This window comes from Tauraco erythrolophus, chromosome 10, assembly GCF_009769465.1.
Source record: "Tauraco erythrolophus isolate bTauEry1 chromosome 10, bTauEry1.pri, whole genome shotgun sequence".
Classification (NCBI taxonomy): Eukaryota; Metazoa; Chordata; class Aves; order Musophagiformes; family Musophagidae; genus Tauraco; species Tauraco erythrolophus.
Window position 1 is genome coordinate 29910739 of NC_141474.1, and position 18443 is coordinate 29929181.

At 44.6% G+C, this 18443-nt stretch overlaps 2 protein-coding genes across 4 annotated transcripts; one reads left to right on the plus strand and one right to left on the minus strand.

Annotated features, from left to right (window-relative positions):
- Positions 1-3924: 3924 nt before the first annotated feature.
- TMEM59 (transmembrane protein 59) lies at positions 3925-12558 on the minus strand. Of its 2 annotated transcripts, XM_086617329.1 has the most exons (8): positions 12358-12558; positions 9788-9893; positions 7582-7676; positions 7234-7386; positions 6925-7009; positions 6538-6622; positions 5644-5752; positions 3925-4891 (listed from the first exon to the last, which is right to left on the minus strand). In XM_086617329.1, exons 1-8 carry the CDS (start codon positions 12541-12543, stop codon positions 4736-4738), a joined length of 975 nt encoding a protein of 324 aa, XP_086473455.1. In that variant the 5' UTR covers positions 12544-12558; the 3' UTR covers positions 3925-4735. The 2 variants fall into 2 exon arrangements, with proteins under 2 accessions (XP_086473455.1, XP_086473454.1); XM_086617328.1 differs by lacking the exons at positions 9788-9893; positions 12358-12558 and having other exon boundaries at positions 6538-6619; positions 7582-7616.
- A 198-nt stretch (positions 12559-12756) lies between these two features.
- TCEANC2 (transcription elongation factor A N-terminal and central domain containing 2) lies at positions 12757-17926 on the plus strand. 2 transcript variants are annotated; one of them, XM_086617600.1, is made up of 4 exons: positions 12757-12862; positions 13981-14118; positions 15472-15665; positions 17491-17926. In XM_086617600.1, exons 1-4 carry the CDS (start codon positions 12757-12759, stop codon positions 17677-17679), a joined length of 627 nt encoding a protein of 208 aa, XP_086473726.1. In that variant the 3' UTR covers positions 17680-17926. The 2 variants fall into 2 exon arrangements, with proteins under 2 accessions (XP_086473726.1, XP_086473727.1); XM_086617601.1 differs by having other exon boundaries at positions 12757-12858; positions 13977-14118.
- The last annotated feature ends 517 nt before the right edge of the window (positions 17927-18443 follow it).

The following is an 18443-nucleotide window of genomic DNA, read 5'->3' on the forward strand; positions in this document are numbered from 1 at the left end:
AAAACTCAACAGAGGTAGGAAACACGGAGCGTGCTGCTGCCTGGGCACGCAAGCAGGAGAACACGCGGAAGGCAGCGCCAAGCCCATGCTCCAGCTCTGGTCGGAAACAGGGTTTCTGGTTTGCTTCTCATTCCTCCTGGCTCCATCTCGGTTTCACAACAGGTCATTAGGCAAATCGTAAAGGACACTGAGGTTTCAGATACTGAGAACCCCGTTGCCACTCCTGATGTTGATTTGGAAGAGGAATGCTCACCTCCAGCTGATGCTGACTGCATTTACTCTGGTGCTGGGTCAGGGAGAACCCCCCTTCAAAAGGGAAATGGGATGAAAACTTGAGGGAAGAGGGCTAGATCATCTTCACACAAGTCTCCTCCCCACCTCCTTTCCAAAACAAGGCTAGCAACGTAGCTGCATCAGCCTGGACTCCTGCAAGATGATCAGACCTGAGCAAAACTGCAGGATACAACCATCTGGAATAGCTTCCCTGCTTGGGCAACGAGCACAGGCATAGCAAATCCTCTAGAGTCCTCTCTTTCACTTACGTACTTGAATTTCCAGGCCTGCAGTGAACCTTAGCAGCTCAGCCTGTAGCTAATGAACCTTCCAAACAGATTGCAGCCTTCTAAACCGGCTGCAGGTCTCAGCACACGCAGAGCGGTTTCACAGCTTCGAGGATAAAGTGTCATGAGCAGGCAGCTTTGCCACGGAGGTGGGGAGGGGAGAAAAAGCACTGGCATAAAGTGTTTGAGGCGCTCGTGTTCTTCTCGCTTGCAGGAGGGTCCACAGGACTCAAGTGCCTCCAAATTGTTGCTACCTCACAGGTCACGATTCCTCCCCAGGCACTAGCAAAAACAGCTTACCAGGGCTTCGGAGGAGTCGCTGGCAGCTATATTGCCTATAAGTTGGCTTGCCCTAAATTGATTCAAAGCACCAAATAATGCCCAACATGGAGGAACTATCACGGCTACTTCCCTCTCCATCCGCACACATACAACTCATTCTCAACTATACTGAGTTAATATACACTTCTTGGCAAGGGCATCTGCCAGCCCTGCACTCAGCTGTTCACAGACTGGCCAGAATGAAATAAATAGTCTTTTAGGAGCTCCTCCTTCAGCATGGCAACACCAATTTGTCCAAAGCAGAAGCTTCTCACCAGAACAACATCACTGTCAAACTCGGTGCTAGAAAGTTCTCCTGTTCCAAGGGGGATCTCAGGTGAAGACACCAAATGCCAAGTAGCAAATGGTCTGCAAGTCTGGGCAACTGCTACAATATGGAAGAATGACAGACTAAGGGTTAAAACCTGCGCGTCTTAAATTCTCCATCTGTCTCTCTTAAAGAGGAAGTTTTAATTTCTAATCGGACTTGATACAGAAGGACTATTTTGAGCCTTCTGAAAGCTTATTAGGTGATTGTAAGTTTGCTGAGTCCCACGTAAGAGCCAGGTCAAGCAGGCTCGCTATGTGCACCCAAAACAGTCTATGATGGAAACGTTTAGAATGCAGAGCAAACCCACTCTGGCAGGCAAATGTCCGTAAGACCTGACATCTACCACCATATATTTCCTACACCATCAAGCTGAGCTGTAGCCAACCAGGCAGCTGGATTTTAGAGCAGTTACCCCACATCAAAGACTGCTATGGTTCAGAAGAATGAGTTCATGAGAACGAGGTAACAAACACAAGCAAGCCCTTCTGGAGTAAAAAAAAAAATTTAAAATTTCAGAGAAGCTGAAGAGGGAACACGGATCAAGATATTCAGTATGATAGGAAACGACTGTTAATTCTAGCACTTAAAAAAAAAAAAACAAGCCCTCTCGAACGTACCACGGCTATTTCTGCCAGCGAGGAATTGCACACACACTTGAGAGGGTTGCCTCATTTGTGTCAAGACGATTCCATTTAAAGTCTGACACGAGTTCAGCTGAACACATGCCTAAAGTGAATCTAAAATGCTTTCCTCCTGCGATTTCAATAATTGAAGGCCTTTCCTTTAAACAGTGGTCTTGGGCAGAGAGCAAACCCAAATTACAGCCTCTGCAAATGAAGATGTCAGGAAGCTAAACATTCAAGCAAAAATGGGTAGGACAAGGCGTTTTGCAAAGTCAAATGCCAAGTCCAATTAAATAGTCCAATTAGATGAGAAATCTTGCGAAGCAGTTCAACTGCTGCAGCCTAGCTGCTACCTGATTTTACTGAGGGAAGACACTTTGACAGGAGCGTACAAACACAACACTTAAATCCTTCAGACTCTGGCTGACGCCGGTAACAGTCGTGCCAAGTGACAGATGCCGCAGGCGCAGAGTTTCCTGTGACCTACCAGCACATTACAGAATCGCTGGCTGCACTGCACCGACCGCCTCGCTGAAATGCCATCAGACAGCCAACAAAAGACAAACCACGTCAAACTCGCGTTGGGCTTTCTCCCTTAGCTGTAGGCAGACACAGCGCCACGTGAAAGCGGTCGTTTGTGGAACTCAAACCTAGGAACGTAAGCTATAAAGTCAAACGTTTTGGAAAAGGAAGTTTTGTGGAATCAGGTCATCAACACAATGGCGGGTGTACCGTAAGCATTTGAAACAGGCAAACAGCCCTGTTGTCATGAAGCTGGAACACTCCCTCTGCAACCACCTGTAATAATAAAGGAAAACATTATAACAGAGTTGAAAACATTTCCACGTGAGTTAGAAAAACTGGAATTGCTGAAGTCTCTTCCGGAAAGGCAATCCCAAACAAGAGAGTGCCAGGATGCCAGGCTATAATCACTGAAGCAAAGCCCATATTTACAAAAGAATTCAATACTGCTTGAAGAACACTGGCAGCCTGCACCAAAATGGGGCTGTACACCAAGGTTCACCCTACGTGAACAGAAACACACATCTTGGCTGAATCCCTGCTGCAGACAGGGATGTCCCACCCCTGCTACTGTGCGAGTGAATCCTGTTCCCAGAACATCGCACCATCGATTTTCACAACAGTCACACCCGAGGCCTTCGCAATAATGCCACCTACGCACAAAGGCACCTGTCAACGGCTGCTGGCACCTAAATTTCTGGGCTACAATGCTGTCCCACTAAAGAAGAATTTAACATGAAGAGGTACCACTAATTTAAGACTTCAAATTGCGTTTCTGTACCTCGATACAAGCCTACCTAAAACAAGCATCTCTTAATGGATGCCCCATCCCTGGCAGAGCTCAAGGCCAGGTTGGATGAGGTTTTAAGCAACCTGATCTAGTGGAAGGTGTCCCGGTCCATGGCAGGGCAGCTGGAATTGGATGAGCTTTAAGGTCCCTTCCAACCCAAACCACTCTATGATTGTATGAATGCTCTTAAACCTCACTGACAGAAAACCTGCCCGGATGGTCTTCAGCAGCTCAGTATAGGTCACTTACTGCACATTCCTGCTTAACGGCCCCTGCACAGCTCCACCACCTGTAGCTACACAACCATTGGCATTACAGCAGGATTAGGAATGACTGTTGAACCAGTTGTAACAGTGAGGAAACACTATATTGTATCCTCCAGGACCTCTATGGTCTCACCAGAACTCAAAACCTGAAGAGGTGGTGTTTGGTTTTGTTTTCTTTTTAATCCTTCGGGAGTTTGTATAATCAACAAAATGAAAGTGAGTTGGAGATCATGCATCCCAGACAGCTTTCAAACTCTGTTTACAAAGAGACTGTAAAATCACATATATCCCCAGTTTGCCAATACTATGGGAAGCAGCATATAGTAATGTCCTCAAAGAAAAGAAATGCAGAAAACAAAATAATAGAAATATGAGGGAAATATGTTGTGTTTGTGATTCATATGGCAAAATCAGATCACATCGCCCATGAGAGGAATGCTGCAGACAGGCTTTCATACTGGTATGTTCTCACCAGTAATTCACCACAGCAAAAAGCTATACAGCCAACATGTTCTATACAGTCAATTTTATTTGTCTGTTCTCATTTCTCAGGAATCAACTTGTTTCTGTAAATGAAGTTACAAGACTAGAATAGTTAATCAAGAACAGAAAGTAGAATTTCTTCAGAAAACACAGGCGCTAACTTTGCAAGCAATTTAAGACTTAAAGGCTAAAGTCTGACAAAATAATTGACCATGTTACATTTTGTTTGTGAAGGGGTATGTCCATAAGCTTTGAAAAATTTTCCATCTTTCGCAAACTTGAGTTCTAGCCTACAGCACCTCACAAATGCTTTCCATCTTGGATACCGCCACACTGTAAAAAAAAATATATTTCTGGTTTTGGACAGGGTTGTTTGTGCATGGACATGAACAAGTACAAAAATTCAGCAGATAATTTCATAATATTTTCTCTTAACTACAATAGAAAGTGCAACACTAAAAAGGCATTTCCTGCCTACTTAAGATTTCTCATACCTTTACAAAGCTAACTCTGAATGTACACATCACACTCTAGAACACACAAATAAGTTTGAAAGTGTCATGGCAGAAGTATGGAAAACATGCTTACAGCTTTTGTAAGCAAAAAGACACAGAGCAAACACCAGTGAGAAGTGATTCTGTCTGGAAACAAACATAAATTCAAGATGTCTGAATCGTTACTACTAGTTGAAAACAAAATCCCGTGCCGTTTGTTGATTCTGTAACTTTATTTGCATTTAAAGACTGGCTGCTAAGCTTCGTATTTTGAAGAACCTCCACAAACGATCGGGAGTTGCTAGCTCTGTTAGAATTAGTCTTTTGGATCCAATGGAGACTTCTTTAAATTGCTGATTGAGCCAGATTGACTTTTGTAGGAAGAGGTCCTGCTTCTTCATGTTCCTCAGTCTTGCATCTAACCACAACAAGCGCAGAAGATGGGTATCTGTTCAGTTTTTGTTCATTCATGTATTCCAAATCTCCATAGATGCTCAGCTTCTGAAATATTTAAACAATTTACTTTAAGACTATGCTCCATACTGTGAATAAAATGCATTTCGTTATGCAACTACATTCCTGGTTCTGATGGCTGCAGCCCTTCAATACAAGTTAACCCAGGCTTTCTGTAAGATCTGAAATTCATGGCTGGAACTCGATTTGAGTTCAAGAGAAGCGTATTAAACCTGCCAGAACAGCAGCAGATACAGCGCTTGTGTAACAGCTCCTTTAGTTTGCAAATACTGTGAGCGTTCCTTATTTCACTGGGCATGAGAGATGCTAGTTCAGCCTGTTCCCCTCGGATCAGACTATGCACTCACTGATAATACCTTGTCACTTCTCACCACTGATCCTCCTGGATTAAACCCATACAGGGTTCCACTTGCACCATCCAACCCTCAGTACAGCTTTACTCCCAGAGAAACAAGAAGCAACCTCTGTTTGTTAAGAGTAATCTGAAAGTTGTTCAGAGGAGAGTGCTGCAAGCCAAAAGACATCGTATCTGGGCTGCCTGAGCAAGGCTCAGAGCATCCCTCGGCCACAGGAAAGCGTGAGAATTGTTCAGCCAGAAAAATCAACGTTTAAATAACAGAATTGGTTTGCTAACCACATCTGCAAAATGAAAAAAAACAAAATGCTCTTTCTAGTTGAACCTCCCCCCAACCGTTTCTTAGTCTCTAGGCGGCTGCAATGTAAAAGTAATACAAGGAGTAAATTCAAAATGTTGTAAGTTACAAAATAGCGTTCGTTACCTCGGATGGAACATACTGCTCTACAGCTGTGGCTACAGTAGCGCAACAAATCCAGAGCAGCACCAACACTGACAGGACGAGTGTGACAGTTAAAATCCAGCTGGAATTTCTGAAATGAGAAGAATGTTACTAGATTTCATACACTGAATACAAGACAAAGGACTATCTAAAACGTTCCGCTCAATTTTGACTGCCTTTCCTGCTGATTCACTAGTTTCTGGCTCTTCCAGCTACATGGCCCACTTCAGAGTCCCGGGTACTCAATGTAACCTCTAATGCCTATTTAGTGTCTGACTTGGAAGACACAAAAGCCTTGCTGGATTCTGTTCATTGGGCCCTAAGCATCCTCCCACTTAGAATTTTAACAACAGATTTTTCTGTTATGGATTTGGGGTGCAATTCACTGATCCTTCAGGTGTAAACTTTTAAGGAGAAAGTATTAGAGTAAGGGAAAGAACCAAGATGCTGATCTTCAGCAAAGCTTGTATAAAGATATCCTGGGTATTTTCAGCTTAGAAACAAGACACAACAGTGTCTTTTGTACGGACAATCTCAAAACAAAATACAAAACAACTGCTTTGCCCTGATCCAGAGCTAAAGAACAGTTGAAGTGCAGTAAACAGTTCACAGATCACACTCAAAAAACAGCGTAGGAAATTACCAATATGAAGTTCCCTTGAATTAGAACGGAGCATCAAATTTGGCAGAAAAGTCTGCAAATAACATGGAGTCAGCAGGGAAAAGCAGCAGTAACAGACACACAATTTTAACTGCTATACATCCTGAGCCTAACAGACTTGTAGCACATCGAGATCTTGCACCAGTGCCCCCATACACACACAGCAAAGGCCATTATCCTCCTCACTAGGCACAGACATTCTAGAATATACATACATGGAAAGACACTTGAAAAAGCTGTCATTTTCTCGCTCTTCAAAAAGCCCTCGGTAGGTCTGTGAACTTCCTGGACGTAGGTCTGCTGCAATACAACAGCAGAAACAGCGGTCAGGAAAACAACAGAAGACCCAAACATCACACAGTTTGTACAGAGAGCGTAAAAGGAAGCTTTTAAAATGGCCCTAACTTGCATGTTTCTATTTCCAGCAGAGCTGGGTTTCCACCACAGATTTTGTTAAGTGTACATAACTCAGTCTACTCAGAAGACAATATTTCAGCTTCCTAAAAATTCCTTTTTAACTGCCTCCTGCAATAACTTTTTTTTTCCCCTACATGACTGAGAACATTTACATTTGCTCTTCCAAAGCACAAAGAACAACTTACAGGCTGTTTTACTCAGTGACAAGGATCCTCTTGTATCTCCCGTTTCCTGATCAAGCTGTGGAACATACTGTACTTCTGGCTTTGACTAAAACAAAATAAGGAGTTAGGAGATCCTGCTAGCAAGCTTCCACTGATCTTGACAAACACATTTTCAGAACTAATATGGAAGTTAACTTCAAGACTTGTGCTATTCACTTGATTCCCTCCCCGCCACTGGCCCTAAAGGTAGTCAAATACTAGCAAAAACTAAACACTTCTGACAGCACTCTACAGCAAGGACACCTTAATCTCAATGAAAAAGGCAAGCACCTGGAATATGACAATTTTGCCATCATCTGCTTGAAGGTAGAAAGTCCATGAGGATGTTATGAAGCTCTGAGCTGAATCCATCATATCACTCCAGAATGATCTCACCAGTGTCAGAGGAAAGAGGAGATGAATTCTTGGCATCAGGGACATTAACTGCAAGCACAACATTAACTGGGTTTCCATTTGTTTTTATATGAAAAGGACAGAAGTCATGTTCTTGCTCACCCCATGTCTAGATTTCAGTCCTTAGGAAAACTTATTTTCCATTTGAAGAAATTTTAAAAAGGGAAGACACACACTGAACAGAAAACAAGTAGGTGGTATTTGAAAAACATGTCATCTACTTACTTGCTCTTGCCTTAACTCAGCAAATGGCAATTGGTTCTGGCATCCAAGATGGCAAGCATATTGTTCATCAGATTGGGAGTATGCTTCAGTACAGGCTGCAAGGAAGAAGTTCCCCAAATGAGAAGATAAATTCTGCATTTTAGTTAAGAAAACATTTTCAGTATAAGTTGGATCAGAAAGAAAGCAGCAGTTAAAGGACTGACAATCCCATTTGAAGGGAAAGATACAGCGATCACTCCGGGGGTAGCGTTTGCTCTGAGATCTAATGAAGGTTAACGAATCAGAGCCTACACAGATGGGGTAGTTGAAATCTGAATGCAATCAGAGCAACCGATCAGAAACGTTACCCTGGCCAAACTCAGGGATGTGAGTTTTCATTGATCCTCTCACTACCACTTCAGTTTCTTCCTCTCTCTATATATATATCACGTAAAACATTAATATTTACCTCAGAGAGCAGAGATAGAATCCTAAAAACAAAAGAGGGACCATGAGTCCATTAAATCCCTTCAAAGTAACAACAAAAGTCACGGTATCACAAGAAAACCAAAGGAGCATTTTCCTGCTAGCGTGAGAAGTACAGAAACTGGACTGAGAGTATTATGGAATATTTTTTAATGAAAAATTAAGCTCACTCTTTGTTTTACAGATAGCTTCTATTAATTTTTCACTAGAGATCAGAGACCAAGAGATCTAAATTATTCAGAGAGAATAATTTAGATTATTCTGCCCATGGAGAAAGCAGGCAGACAACACACGGGTACAGCTCTTCCCCAAGACTCTAAAGTTTAGGTGGACAACATTGCAGTACTACCTGAACTAAAGACTCAAACCAAGCAGCAACAAAGAGAACAGTAGCTGTCTCAATTTTCTGCGGGAAAAAAAATGGACCATCATAAAAGCTAAGAAGCTGGCAGGAGGCAAGGCATCAGCAGCTAAACGTCGAGTACACAATTCTTAGCACCTGAACTGCAATTCTACAGTAGAACTGCCACCAAACTAGTGTTTGTAGGCATAATGCAGCACCAGAAGACAGAATTGAGCAGATCAGCCAAGATATATCTTGCCAAGCACAGAATACTTAGTCGAGGCACCAATCAATGTAACAGATTACAGAACATAAGCCAGCAAAAGACAACAGCCTCAGGAAGGCGAGTTAAACCAGAGAGCAAGCAACTGTTCCATTACCTCCACATGCGGCCTATTGCCACATTACCCTTTTTTATGGCACTCTTTCACATGTGGTTTGACAACTAGATTGACATGTTGCATCACAGCTATACACAGTGTGTGACAGACTAGAGCATTAGCCCATTTCTAGAGTATTTAATGCAGCTTTGTGTCACATTAGCATCTTTGCATACAGGCGCTCTACTTCCACCAGCTCCCTGAGCTAGCCACTAGCCCTCTGGTTTTTATGAGCTTCTGAGAAGATAAAAGCCCCCTTTGAGTGCTGGCTTGGTGCTTAATTCTATTGGAAATATAGATGGAGAGCTCCTACCTTTCCAGCTTTGGGTGGTTATGTTCCCTTTAATCTCTGAGCAAAGCTGTGAACCAGCTCCCTCAGTTTTATCGGATGAAAGTTCTATGCCATTCCAAGCCCAGGATTAATTGGCCTATAGTACACATATTTCATCTTCACGGAAATTTTTGCTCTAACACAGATAATCTCAGAGTTAGGCACCAGTATTTAATGGTCTATTTCAAACAAAACACGTACCTCATTCCCAAGAGTTTAGCCATAGATAAACCTCAGGATGTAGCCTAGACCACAAGTTACACAGCAGACAGCACATTAAGATCTGTGCTCTTACTCCACCTGAACAATTCACTTTAATAAGCAAGTTTGTCAGGAATTGTAAATGGGACTGATTCTTGCATCAAAGGAAAAGTGATAACTTGACTGGATCTTTTTTCCCCAGCCATTTTCTGTCTTCTATGACAAACTGTTTATAGTAAAATTGAGTATTTCCTACTTATTTACAACAATTGATGACACACTAACGATCAAGTAAGGAGAAACTCACAGAGAGCAGACGACCTTTCCATAAGATCTTTTTTATATCCCATACATAACTTTTAAGAAGTTAAACAAAAAACAACTGAAATATTCCCATCAGTTTAATAACTCCCTTTCAGATGTCCCTGCTCTTCCCTCTGTAATATCTCCACATTATGGGATGTTGGAGGAATATGGAAGTCTTACCAGAGTCACATTCCAGTTTGGTTCGATTCAAATCGATGCCATCGTCCACGAACTGACAAATGGAAAACAGTCTGCAGCCTCGCTGGCACGCGTACAGTTCCTCTTCCTGGGAAGGCACAAGAAAAGGCTTGTATCCCTCCATTCAATAATAAATTGTCAGAAAACAAAGATTTTTTTTTTTTTTTTTTTTTCTCCTGGAAGTGCTATAAAAGGCCGAACACCAGAGCACCATCCTCCTTCCCTCCACTAGACCTAGAAGCAGCTGAATACAACACTCTGGATGATCTGAACTAAAATCAAGCTACAGCTCTCCAACACTAACATACCTATTGATTTGTTCCTAACAGAGCTCTTCATTCTGTGGTGGGGCAGACCCAGCACAGCAAATTCTATTTTGTAATTCCAGTCCTACAACACACAAGTAAAGTTGTGCTGCATTTTTTAAAAAAGTATTGGGTTTAAAAAGAAGAGATACTGCTCTAAAAGATTTACTGATGTTCAACCCTACAAAGAGTAGATAGTCTTCCATCTCAGAACTTACGCTGTAGAACCCAACAGGAGACAACAAAAAAAAGGACTAATTTTCACAGCATATTAAAATGTGCCTACCAGACTCTAATCGGAACTACAACAGGATTGTCAGAACAAGAGATTATCTTCTGATGTACTATACCAGTACCATAGCTAACTGCTCACTTGCCAAACCACTCCCACAAACATATTTATTATATTGAACTGAAGGGGAAAAGTGTTTCCTCACTGCAATTATTAAAATTGTGCAAATGTAGAACAACTACACCTAGTATTTCTTCCGTCCACAGTACCAAAGGGATGGATGTGCACTTTCTACACACAGTGCTCTCCACGTTGCAGAACTAGAGACAGCCTCTATTGTGAGAGCTCCTACTTACAGTCACACCCTATCGTGAATCCGACCCATTGAAACCACTAACTACAACCACTCAGATGACTGCAGCCAGTTACTGTACAGGTGGAAAACGGACTCTGAATTAATATAATGAAAACCAAACATACCACACCTTACTGAACAACCTATTGTAAATAAACTGGCCATTGTTTGTCTCCAAGAGCACAGGTTCACACGCTTTAAAGGCATAAAAGTAGAAAACTGCATGTACATTAAAACGGAACTCTAACAACACTGACAAGATGGCTAAGACAGTTACACTGTTGCAGAAAATGTGTTTTGTAATTTGATAATCTAGACAGAATTAGCTTTAGCAGACAGATTTCTATGGCAGTCTTCCATGAAAGTCTTACTGAAGCTTGTCTTATTTTCCAATGACAAGTAAAACAGTTTCCTTCAAATCCAACTGGTAGCTTTGTGACAAACAGAATACGGACTAAACGTAAAGGAAGAAACATGTATTATTTGACTGCTCCAACAACACACAACATGGAATTAAAAAGTACAGTAAAAATCACAGAAATATCAGCCTTCCCTGAACTCGAAAGAGTCCTACAACAGAGACAAGAGCAGTGTGCCAAAATAGCATCGACATATATTAGCATAACGATTAGTCCTAATTTCTCAGGTTTAGTTCTCTCTCCTCACTATCACCGTCATCACACATAGGCACCAAAACATGCCGTAAGTACACGTGTAAGTTTACTTGTATTGCACACAACTCCCTGTTACTTCTTCTCTGTGGGGATACTAACATCAGCTACGGTCTCAAAATCCAATGTACATTTTGGATGAAAGCAGACAAAGCCCTATTACCTAACATTGTCACTGCTTCCCTTTGCCTGCTGCCCTCAGTGAAATCTCAAAGAGGGGGTAAGAGTCCTCATCATTTCCATGCAAGTGAATCAAAATACAGGTTGAAGTTTCTGACAAGCTACCTGTTTACAATCATTTACGCTTCCTCCTTCAACATCCAAGTGCCACACTGGCGCCCTGGCTTAGGATCTTTGGCCCATCATGGACACAGCACCGTTTTAGTGCCCAAAAATACAGAACAGCCTAAGCCAAATTACAGCTGCCTCTTTAGGAACAGGAGGCAAAAAAGCAGCAAATCCCCCTAAACCCACAAAAGCACCCAGCACTAACAAAGCTATACTTTGAGAGCATTTCTTTGGCAAGCTACAGCCTAACCATCTATTTCCAAAACGAAGTATCTATCTTTAGAGGAGCTGCTGCATTCCTTACTTCGAGGGGACGAAAACCTAAGCCAGCTGAGCCACGCCATGGAAGAGCAGCAGCAGGCGGCCACTGACTGCACCTGAGCACCGCAAGCACCAGCTTCTTTCATGCTTACGTTTACTTAAAGACACGCCCAACACTGCTCGACAAAACATGCACGGGGACGCGCCTCGACAAGGGCTCCTGCTCGAGAAAATCCCGACTGTTTCCTGCCCCTCTGGAGCACAGGCGCCTGGGCGGGGAGGGGGGCCGGTGACAGCCCCGGGGTCGGCCGCGCCAGGGAGGCCGGGGCCGCGCTGCCCGCCAGCCCCGCGGCTCCCGGGACAGGGAGAAAGGGAGCAAGGCCGAGCCGGGAAGGAGCCGGCCCCGCCGCGGGGAGCCGTGAGGCAGGGCCCGGCCGTACCTTGGGGTAGGTGTGCAGGGAGTAGGTCAGCTGGCAGGCGCGGTGACACGACGCCGTGTTGCCCAGCACGGAGTCAAAGGCTTCGGACGAGGCGGCAGGCAACGGCCCGGCGGCCCGAGCGCTGCCGCCCGCCAGGAGCGCCAGGGCGAGAGGCAGGCAGAGGAGGTAGCCCCGCCGCGCCGCCATCTTCCTCCTCCTCCTCCCGCACCGACGGAAACAGGCACCGTTGAGCTCTCACGAGATTAAGCCCCTCTTCCCCTCCGCGCGGTGCCTGCTGGGAGATGTAGTCCGCACCGCGGGGCGGTGCCGGCCGCACCATAGGGCCTCGCCTCCGGCGGGAACTACACGGGCGGGGCAGCGGCTTCCGGGAGGGCGGGCGAGCGGCACTGGTGCGGGAGGATGGACCGGTTCGTGGTGCGCAGGGCCCGCTGTCCGGAGAGCCCCCGCCGCGCCGGGCCGGCTGCCCGCGCCTACCGGCAGGTCACCCTCGAGTCGCTCAAGGCAGGTCACCGGCGGGCGCGGCGCTCGGGGGGTCGGGAGGGTGCGGGGTCAGCTCGCTCTGTGCCCACGCCGGGATTCCGCTGTGGATCCAGTGCTTCGCCGGAGTCTTTGCAGCGTTGAGGTGGCGTCCTTGCTGAAAGCGGGATGGGTGCGCGAGGAAACGACGTTAAAAAGGTGCAGAGGGCTCTGCGGGATGGAAACAGATGTCCCGAACCGAGACGGGCTGTAACGTGGCTCCTTCCTGCCCCTTTGGTGCGGCCTGGGCTCAGGGTGGGCACGCAGTTTTCGGCCAGAGGTGCAGCCACAGAGCTCAGCCGGCTGGCACTGCCAGCTTCAGTGTTGCTGGCTGGCTCGCTCCTCTCCCCAGCAAGCAGAGCCCGTCTGCTGGTTGTACGGTGGTCCTGTGTGAGACCCACGCAAGAGCTCAGCTGCTCTTTGCCGCCTGTTTGTAGAAACAGAACAGAAAACATTTGCTGCACCAACGAGCTTATTAATGCAAGGCAGAAAGCAAGAGAATGGCACATAAAGTGCCCCAGCTGGCTGACGGTTGTCGTATCTTTGCAAGATGCCTGATATCGGAAGTATGAGACTGGCACTGTTTGCAGCCTGTTCTGTCAACGTCTGTGGCAAAACCAGTTTGGATAAAAAACATCGTGCGAACAGCCAGTGTACTTGAGTGTGTGTTCATGCTCCCTAATGCTTTGTTTCCTACTCTGCTCTCATTGTTTTAAATTTAAAGCCAATCTGAGCAGGATTCAGATTCTGCCAGGCTACTGAGGACAATTAGCTGCCTCCCGCTTATCTCTTTTTCTATTAAGACATATTTGTACAATGGACCCCTTAAGTTCAAAACATTTCTCCTCTAGCAGATGTGTGCTGTTAAGTGCCCTTGGCACACCAAGGTTAAGCATCTCACTTTGCCTTCTAGTTAATTCTGCCTTGATTTGCAGTAGGGTGCTAATCTCAAACAAGTACCCATCATTCCAAGCCATCGTACTCTGGTTCATGTCGTAATCAATAATTCATGTGTTGAAACAGCTCCATTAGCTGAGATGAAGCCAGTGTCCTTATTTATGATACGAATATTCTGCTTTCCTAATGGCTTTTCTCTTTTCCAGAGAGTTGTGGTTGTGGAAGACATAAAACGATGGAAGTCTATACTTGAGCTTCCTGGGCAACCAAAAGAGAATCTGATTGAAGCTTTGGAGGAGCTGAAGAAGAAAATACCTTCCAAGGAAGTGTTACTTTCAACAAAAATAGGTACATGTTGTCTGATCTAGACTGTGAGTATCAGGCTGTCTTGTGTCTGCTTGCCTTGTCAGCCAAAGAGACTAGCTTGCAAGCTTTTTAAGAAATGAGCGTAGCTGCCAGTAAAAAATTGTTGCTATCCAGCCTGCAGTTTTCAGAGCTTGTACTGAAAAAGTCAGCTACCCTCTAATTCTTCCCAGGTTGTCTGCTTATTACCAAATACTGCATCACCCCTTCTGTGGTCAAATTTTTGAAGAGCTTTTCTTGGGCACCTGTGTGTCTTGCTCCTCCTCCTGCTGTCTTTCGGGGCATGGCAGAGTGCTTGCTCTCTTGCCATCCAAGATGTGGCTCATCTGTTTGACCTGGCCGAATCCTCTGAATGTGGAAGAAATTCTCAAATTGGCCCCGAACTGCTTACTGCGTCCTCACACTGAGAAATCCCCAGCAGACAGGCAGCTCCGTGACTCAGCCCGATGTCTGACTTTTTCGTAGGACTTGGGGGAGGGATAATGTGAGACCATATGGTCCCTGCCTTTCCTGTCTATGGAGAGCATCCTGACGTGACAGACAGTCGTGCTGGCCTTTGTCTGCCATTAGGACAGCTGGATCTCTGTTCAGAGAGCCCCTCCTTGCCTTGGAAAAGGAGATGAGATCTGCCCCTTTCCCCATATTTCTGAATTGTCATTTCATTTGCCATGTTCAGCTTATTCAGGCTCTTCCTGAGACTTTTCCCAGTGCCTGCCTGCAAGCGGCTGGGCTGGAAAAGCCACCGAAGACTAACAGTGACATCTCCTGGCCAACTGAGCTAGTGGTCAGAGAGAAGTACCCTGCTGGAAGAAGGTCCCTTTTGTCTCTTCTCAGGGGAAAGCCTCTTTTGCACTCACAGGCCCTGTTGCTTGGAAAGGTTCTGCTTGGAGTCACTATGATGTTTGCGTGTTAAAATGCTGTAGCCATCACCAGCAACATCTGCTTCCTTAAAGGGTTTTTCAGTTTAAAAGCAGCATTCTTTGTAGGCCAGTCTTACAAGCTTTCTCCAGGTCTAATATCTGTGTAGAAAATTAACATGGCCCTTTATTGCATAAGTGTCTCTCCACACCTTGGTGACTTGGAAGGTAATTTTCACATGTATAGGTCAATTTCTTGCTAATTGCTCAGGCAAAAATCACTGCAGAAGTCAAGGAGTGAGAACTTCAGGCTTTGTTCCTAATAATTTTATAGTTCTGTTTACGTCAGTGCTCTGGTTGTTTTGCTGACGCTGCCTGAATTAAAAACGTGTGTGGCTGCTTTAGCACCGACGTGACTTGACTGATGTACGTTGTGTTTTGTCCACCTACCAAAGCTGAAGGAGCTGTTGCTGTTTTCCAGGTCACACAGTGAATAAGATGCGCAAACATTCAGATCACGATGTGGCCAGCCTCGCCAAAGATATTTACACGGAGTGGCGAACTTTCATCAAAGACCATTCAAACAAGCCCTCAATTGAGGTCAGGAGCGATCCCAAGACCGAGGCTTTCAGAAAGAACGCGCGGAAGCTGCTTTGTGAAGCCCTGGATCTAGAGGTAGCGTGCAGATCCATTTGTCTTTGGCTCCAAGAGTTACTTCTTGTAGGAACAAGTTAAAGAAACCTTTTTTCAGCCACCGCTACTGTAAAGCTGGTCCTGCCTGCAGGGTGGGGACAAGACCAGCTGATATGTTCCTATTTTCAGTGATTCTCTGCACACCCCTATTTATAAGTAGCTTTGTTTTCAGGGTAGATTTTTTTTGGAGATTTGTTAACCAAGTAAACGTGCTAATTGGAAGAGAGGTGTATTTGCTCTCATTTACATAACTAGCCAACAGAATAGTTGTGTATCTACTGCAGTTGGGCTGTACAAGAGAAGGAGGAAGTTAATAGAACTTGAAGTTTTTCATACTGCTTAACAGCTGTGAAAGCAACACTGGGACCTTTTGGGTGTTTCATATTTAAGTAATTAAACATTTGTAAATGTAAATCTATTGCAAAAACAGAGAGGCAAGGTTGACAGTATATAAAGCAGTGATAAATACCAGGTCCCTCAGGTATCTTTAGGTAAATGAACAGGGCTTTGCTGTAAGGCTTAATGACTAGTTTGCTAGTCATTTCTGTGAAATGCCATAATAATTATCCTTTTTAATTTATTCATTAATTATCCTTTTAAATGGCAAGTCAAGTGATAAGCACTCAAGAGTTTCAAAGCTATGTGTTTGCTAGCTGTGAGAACAACCTCTCCAGCTTCCAGTCCATCTGGGCTGAGGCAGCACAAATGGATTGTTTGCCACAGGAATGCCTCAGAACAATCAAGTGGGAGCTCACCTTTGCCAGGCCGCTGGGTCAAGCTTAGCTCTTGGAAAGCACACCTATGCATGGTGATAAGACTGGTAGTAAAGTCTGAACCTATGGGACATAAAAGCTATGGTGCCACCCTAAAACAAATGGTATTGGATAAAGCAGAATCACATCTGAACAGGACTCATCTGAAAGCACGGCAAGGAAAACTACCCTTCTGACTTGCAGCTACCACCGTGTGTGTAAGTGGAGCTTACAGCAGCAGATGAACAGCGTGTATAGTCAGGGTAGCTGCAGAGCTCCAGCAAATGGGGAGCAGGGACACCTGAGAGGCTGACAAAAAGGGGAAGGGAAGATGAGGCTGAATGGATATTCTATTGCTGCCCAGCAGAGGGGCAATTTAGTGATGGGTAGCAAAAGCAGAGTGGGCAAAGGACTTGGAGGAATACTACTTGGCACGCTGGAATCTCCTGCATGCAAAGCATGGGAGATTCCTGATCGCAAAATGCAGAAGTGAAATTAAAACTATTTCTTGATGGGTGGAGCATTTTTTTTCTAAGCTGTGTGAAATTACAGGTTTTGGCACATGTTGAAGCAATAACTACATAATTACCATTTAGCAAATCCCTTTCTGCATTCTTAATTACACCTGCTTCTACATACACAGAGAGCCCACATTTCCTTTTATAGCACCAGGTAGAGTTGCCAAATGTTTGGCATCTTAGAGTTGCTGTTGGAATCAAGTTTAAAATAGTATCCAAGGTACCTTATATCAGCAAGATCAAAAGTGAGCTTTATGGAGACACTACAATGTAGCTTATAATTGCTAGTTGCAGATTAGTTTCCTGTTGTGATGGCAAAGTACTGCCACCCAGCTGGAGATGTGGATGTGTTCCCTTGTTCCTTAATTGCTAGGGTGGAATTAATTTGCTCTTCCTGTTACACTTGTGATGGGAAGTAGATTTCCTTGAATCTAAGCTGATTAATGAAGAAACACTGAAAAGCACCAAACTCCAATTTCAATCAGTTGGTCTCCTTATTAAACGTAAAGATCTAATTTTATACTTTGCTGTTTTCAGATTGATCACCCACTGGCTGAAAATATTGAGCGAGAAGCTTTTCATCTCTCTTCCCGTCTCATTAACGCACCGTATCGCAGAATGGTGCGAGCTCTTGTCTTCTCGTTAAAGCACAAACCTGAAATCCGAGCAGAAGTCAAGACTGGCACGCTCACTGTCCCTGCGTTCGTACAGAGCCATAAGAAGTGAGGTGTCGTGCTTGATCCTGAGTGAGAACTTCATGTGCCTTCATCTCTGTGGAACTGGAAGCCCTTTCTGTTGTGAGGGGAGCACAGAAGTGCTGACAGTGTGACTCACTTGGCACTGCTCTATGAGCAGGGCTGCCTAAGACAAGAACTACTAACGATGAAAGTGGTGCTATAAGTCTGACCTGGTGGAAATCTGTGCGGGCTTGCTGCAAGAAAAGTTTCTTCTACTCTGCTGTATATTTTCCTGCTACAAATGCTGGAAAATTCTTCCTTGCTGCAAGAAAAGTTTCTTCTACTCCGCACATATTTTCCGCCTGTGACTCACCTGTTTCTCACTTCTGCCCATTTGTCCTACTTCAATTTAGCTCCATCCCTGATGTGGATCTTCAGATATAATCAGCTGAATAAAGTAAAGGAGCAGTGCTGTGCGGTGCTGGTAGGAAATACTGGGAATTCAGGGTAATTGGTCCATGGGAGGAGATTCCTAGTGGATAACTGCAAACTGTAGTTAACCCTAAATCAGCCATGTCTGCTGCAGCTGGACCCTGGCCGTTTTGCCAAAACAGGTGGTTTGTCTTTGCTTCCTTCCAGATTGGGATGTGAAATGGGTTTCAGCAACTTGCTTATCCACCATTCCATAGGTTCAGTCATCCTGTGATTGTGGGCATTTTCTAAAGCCCTGGGGTGAAAATCGAAATGCCCTAGGGTATAGGTGCTATCTAATGCCTCTGCTGTTTAATGAGCAGCTCACTCAGACTTCCATAC

Bases quoted from the DNA above. Each gene is read 5' to 3' on its own strand.
- TCEANC2 (XM_086617600.1), top strand. From the start codon at position 12,757: ATGGACCGGTTCGTGGTGCGCAGGGCCCGCTGTCCGGAGAGCCCCCGC. The intron at 12,863-13,980 runs GTCACCGGCGGG...TTTTCCAGAGAG, and splicing joins CCTCGAGTCGCTCAAGGCAG to TTGTGGTTGTGGAAGACATA. The intron at 14,119-15,471 runs GTACATGTTGTC...GCTGTTTTCCAG, and splicing joins GTTACTTTCAACAAAAATAG to GTCACACAGTGAATAAGATG.
- TMEM59 (XM_086617329.1), bottom strand. From the start codon at position 12,543: ATGGCGGCGCGGCGGGGCTACCTCCTCTGCCTGCCTCTCGCCCTGGCG. The intron at 7,677-9,787 runs GTAAGACTTCCA...TCTTCCTTGCAG, and splicing joins CAAACTGGAATGTGACTCTG to CCTGTACTGAAGCATACTCC. The intron at 7,010-7,233 runs GTGCTTGCCTTT...ATTTTGTTTTAG, and splicing joins GCAAAATTGTCATATTCCAG to TCAAAGCCAGAAGTACAGTA.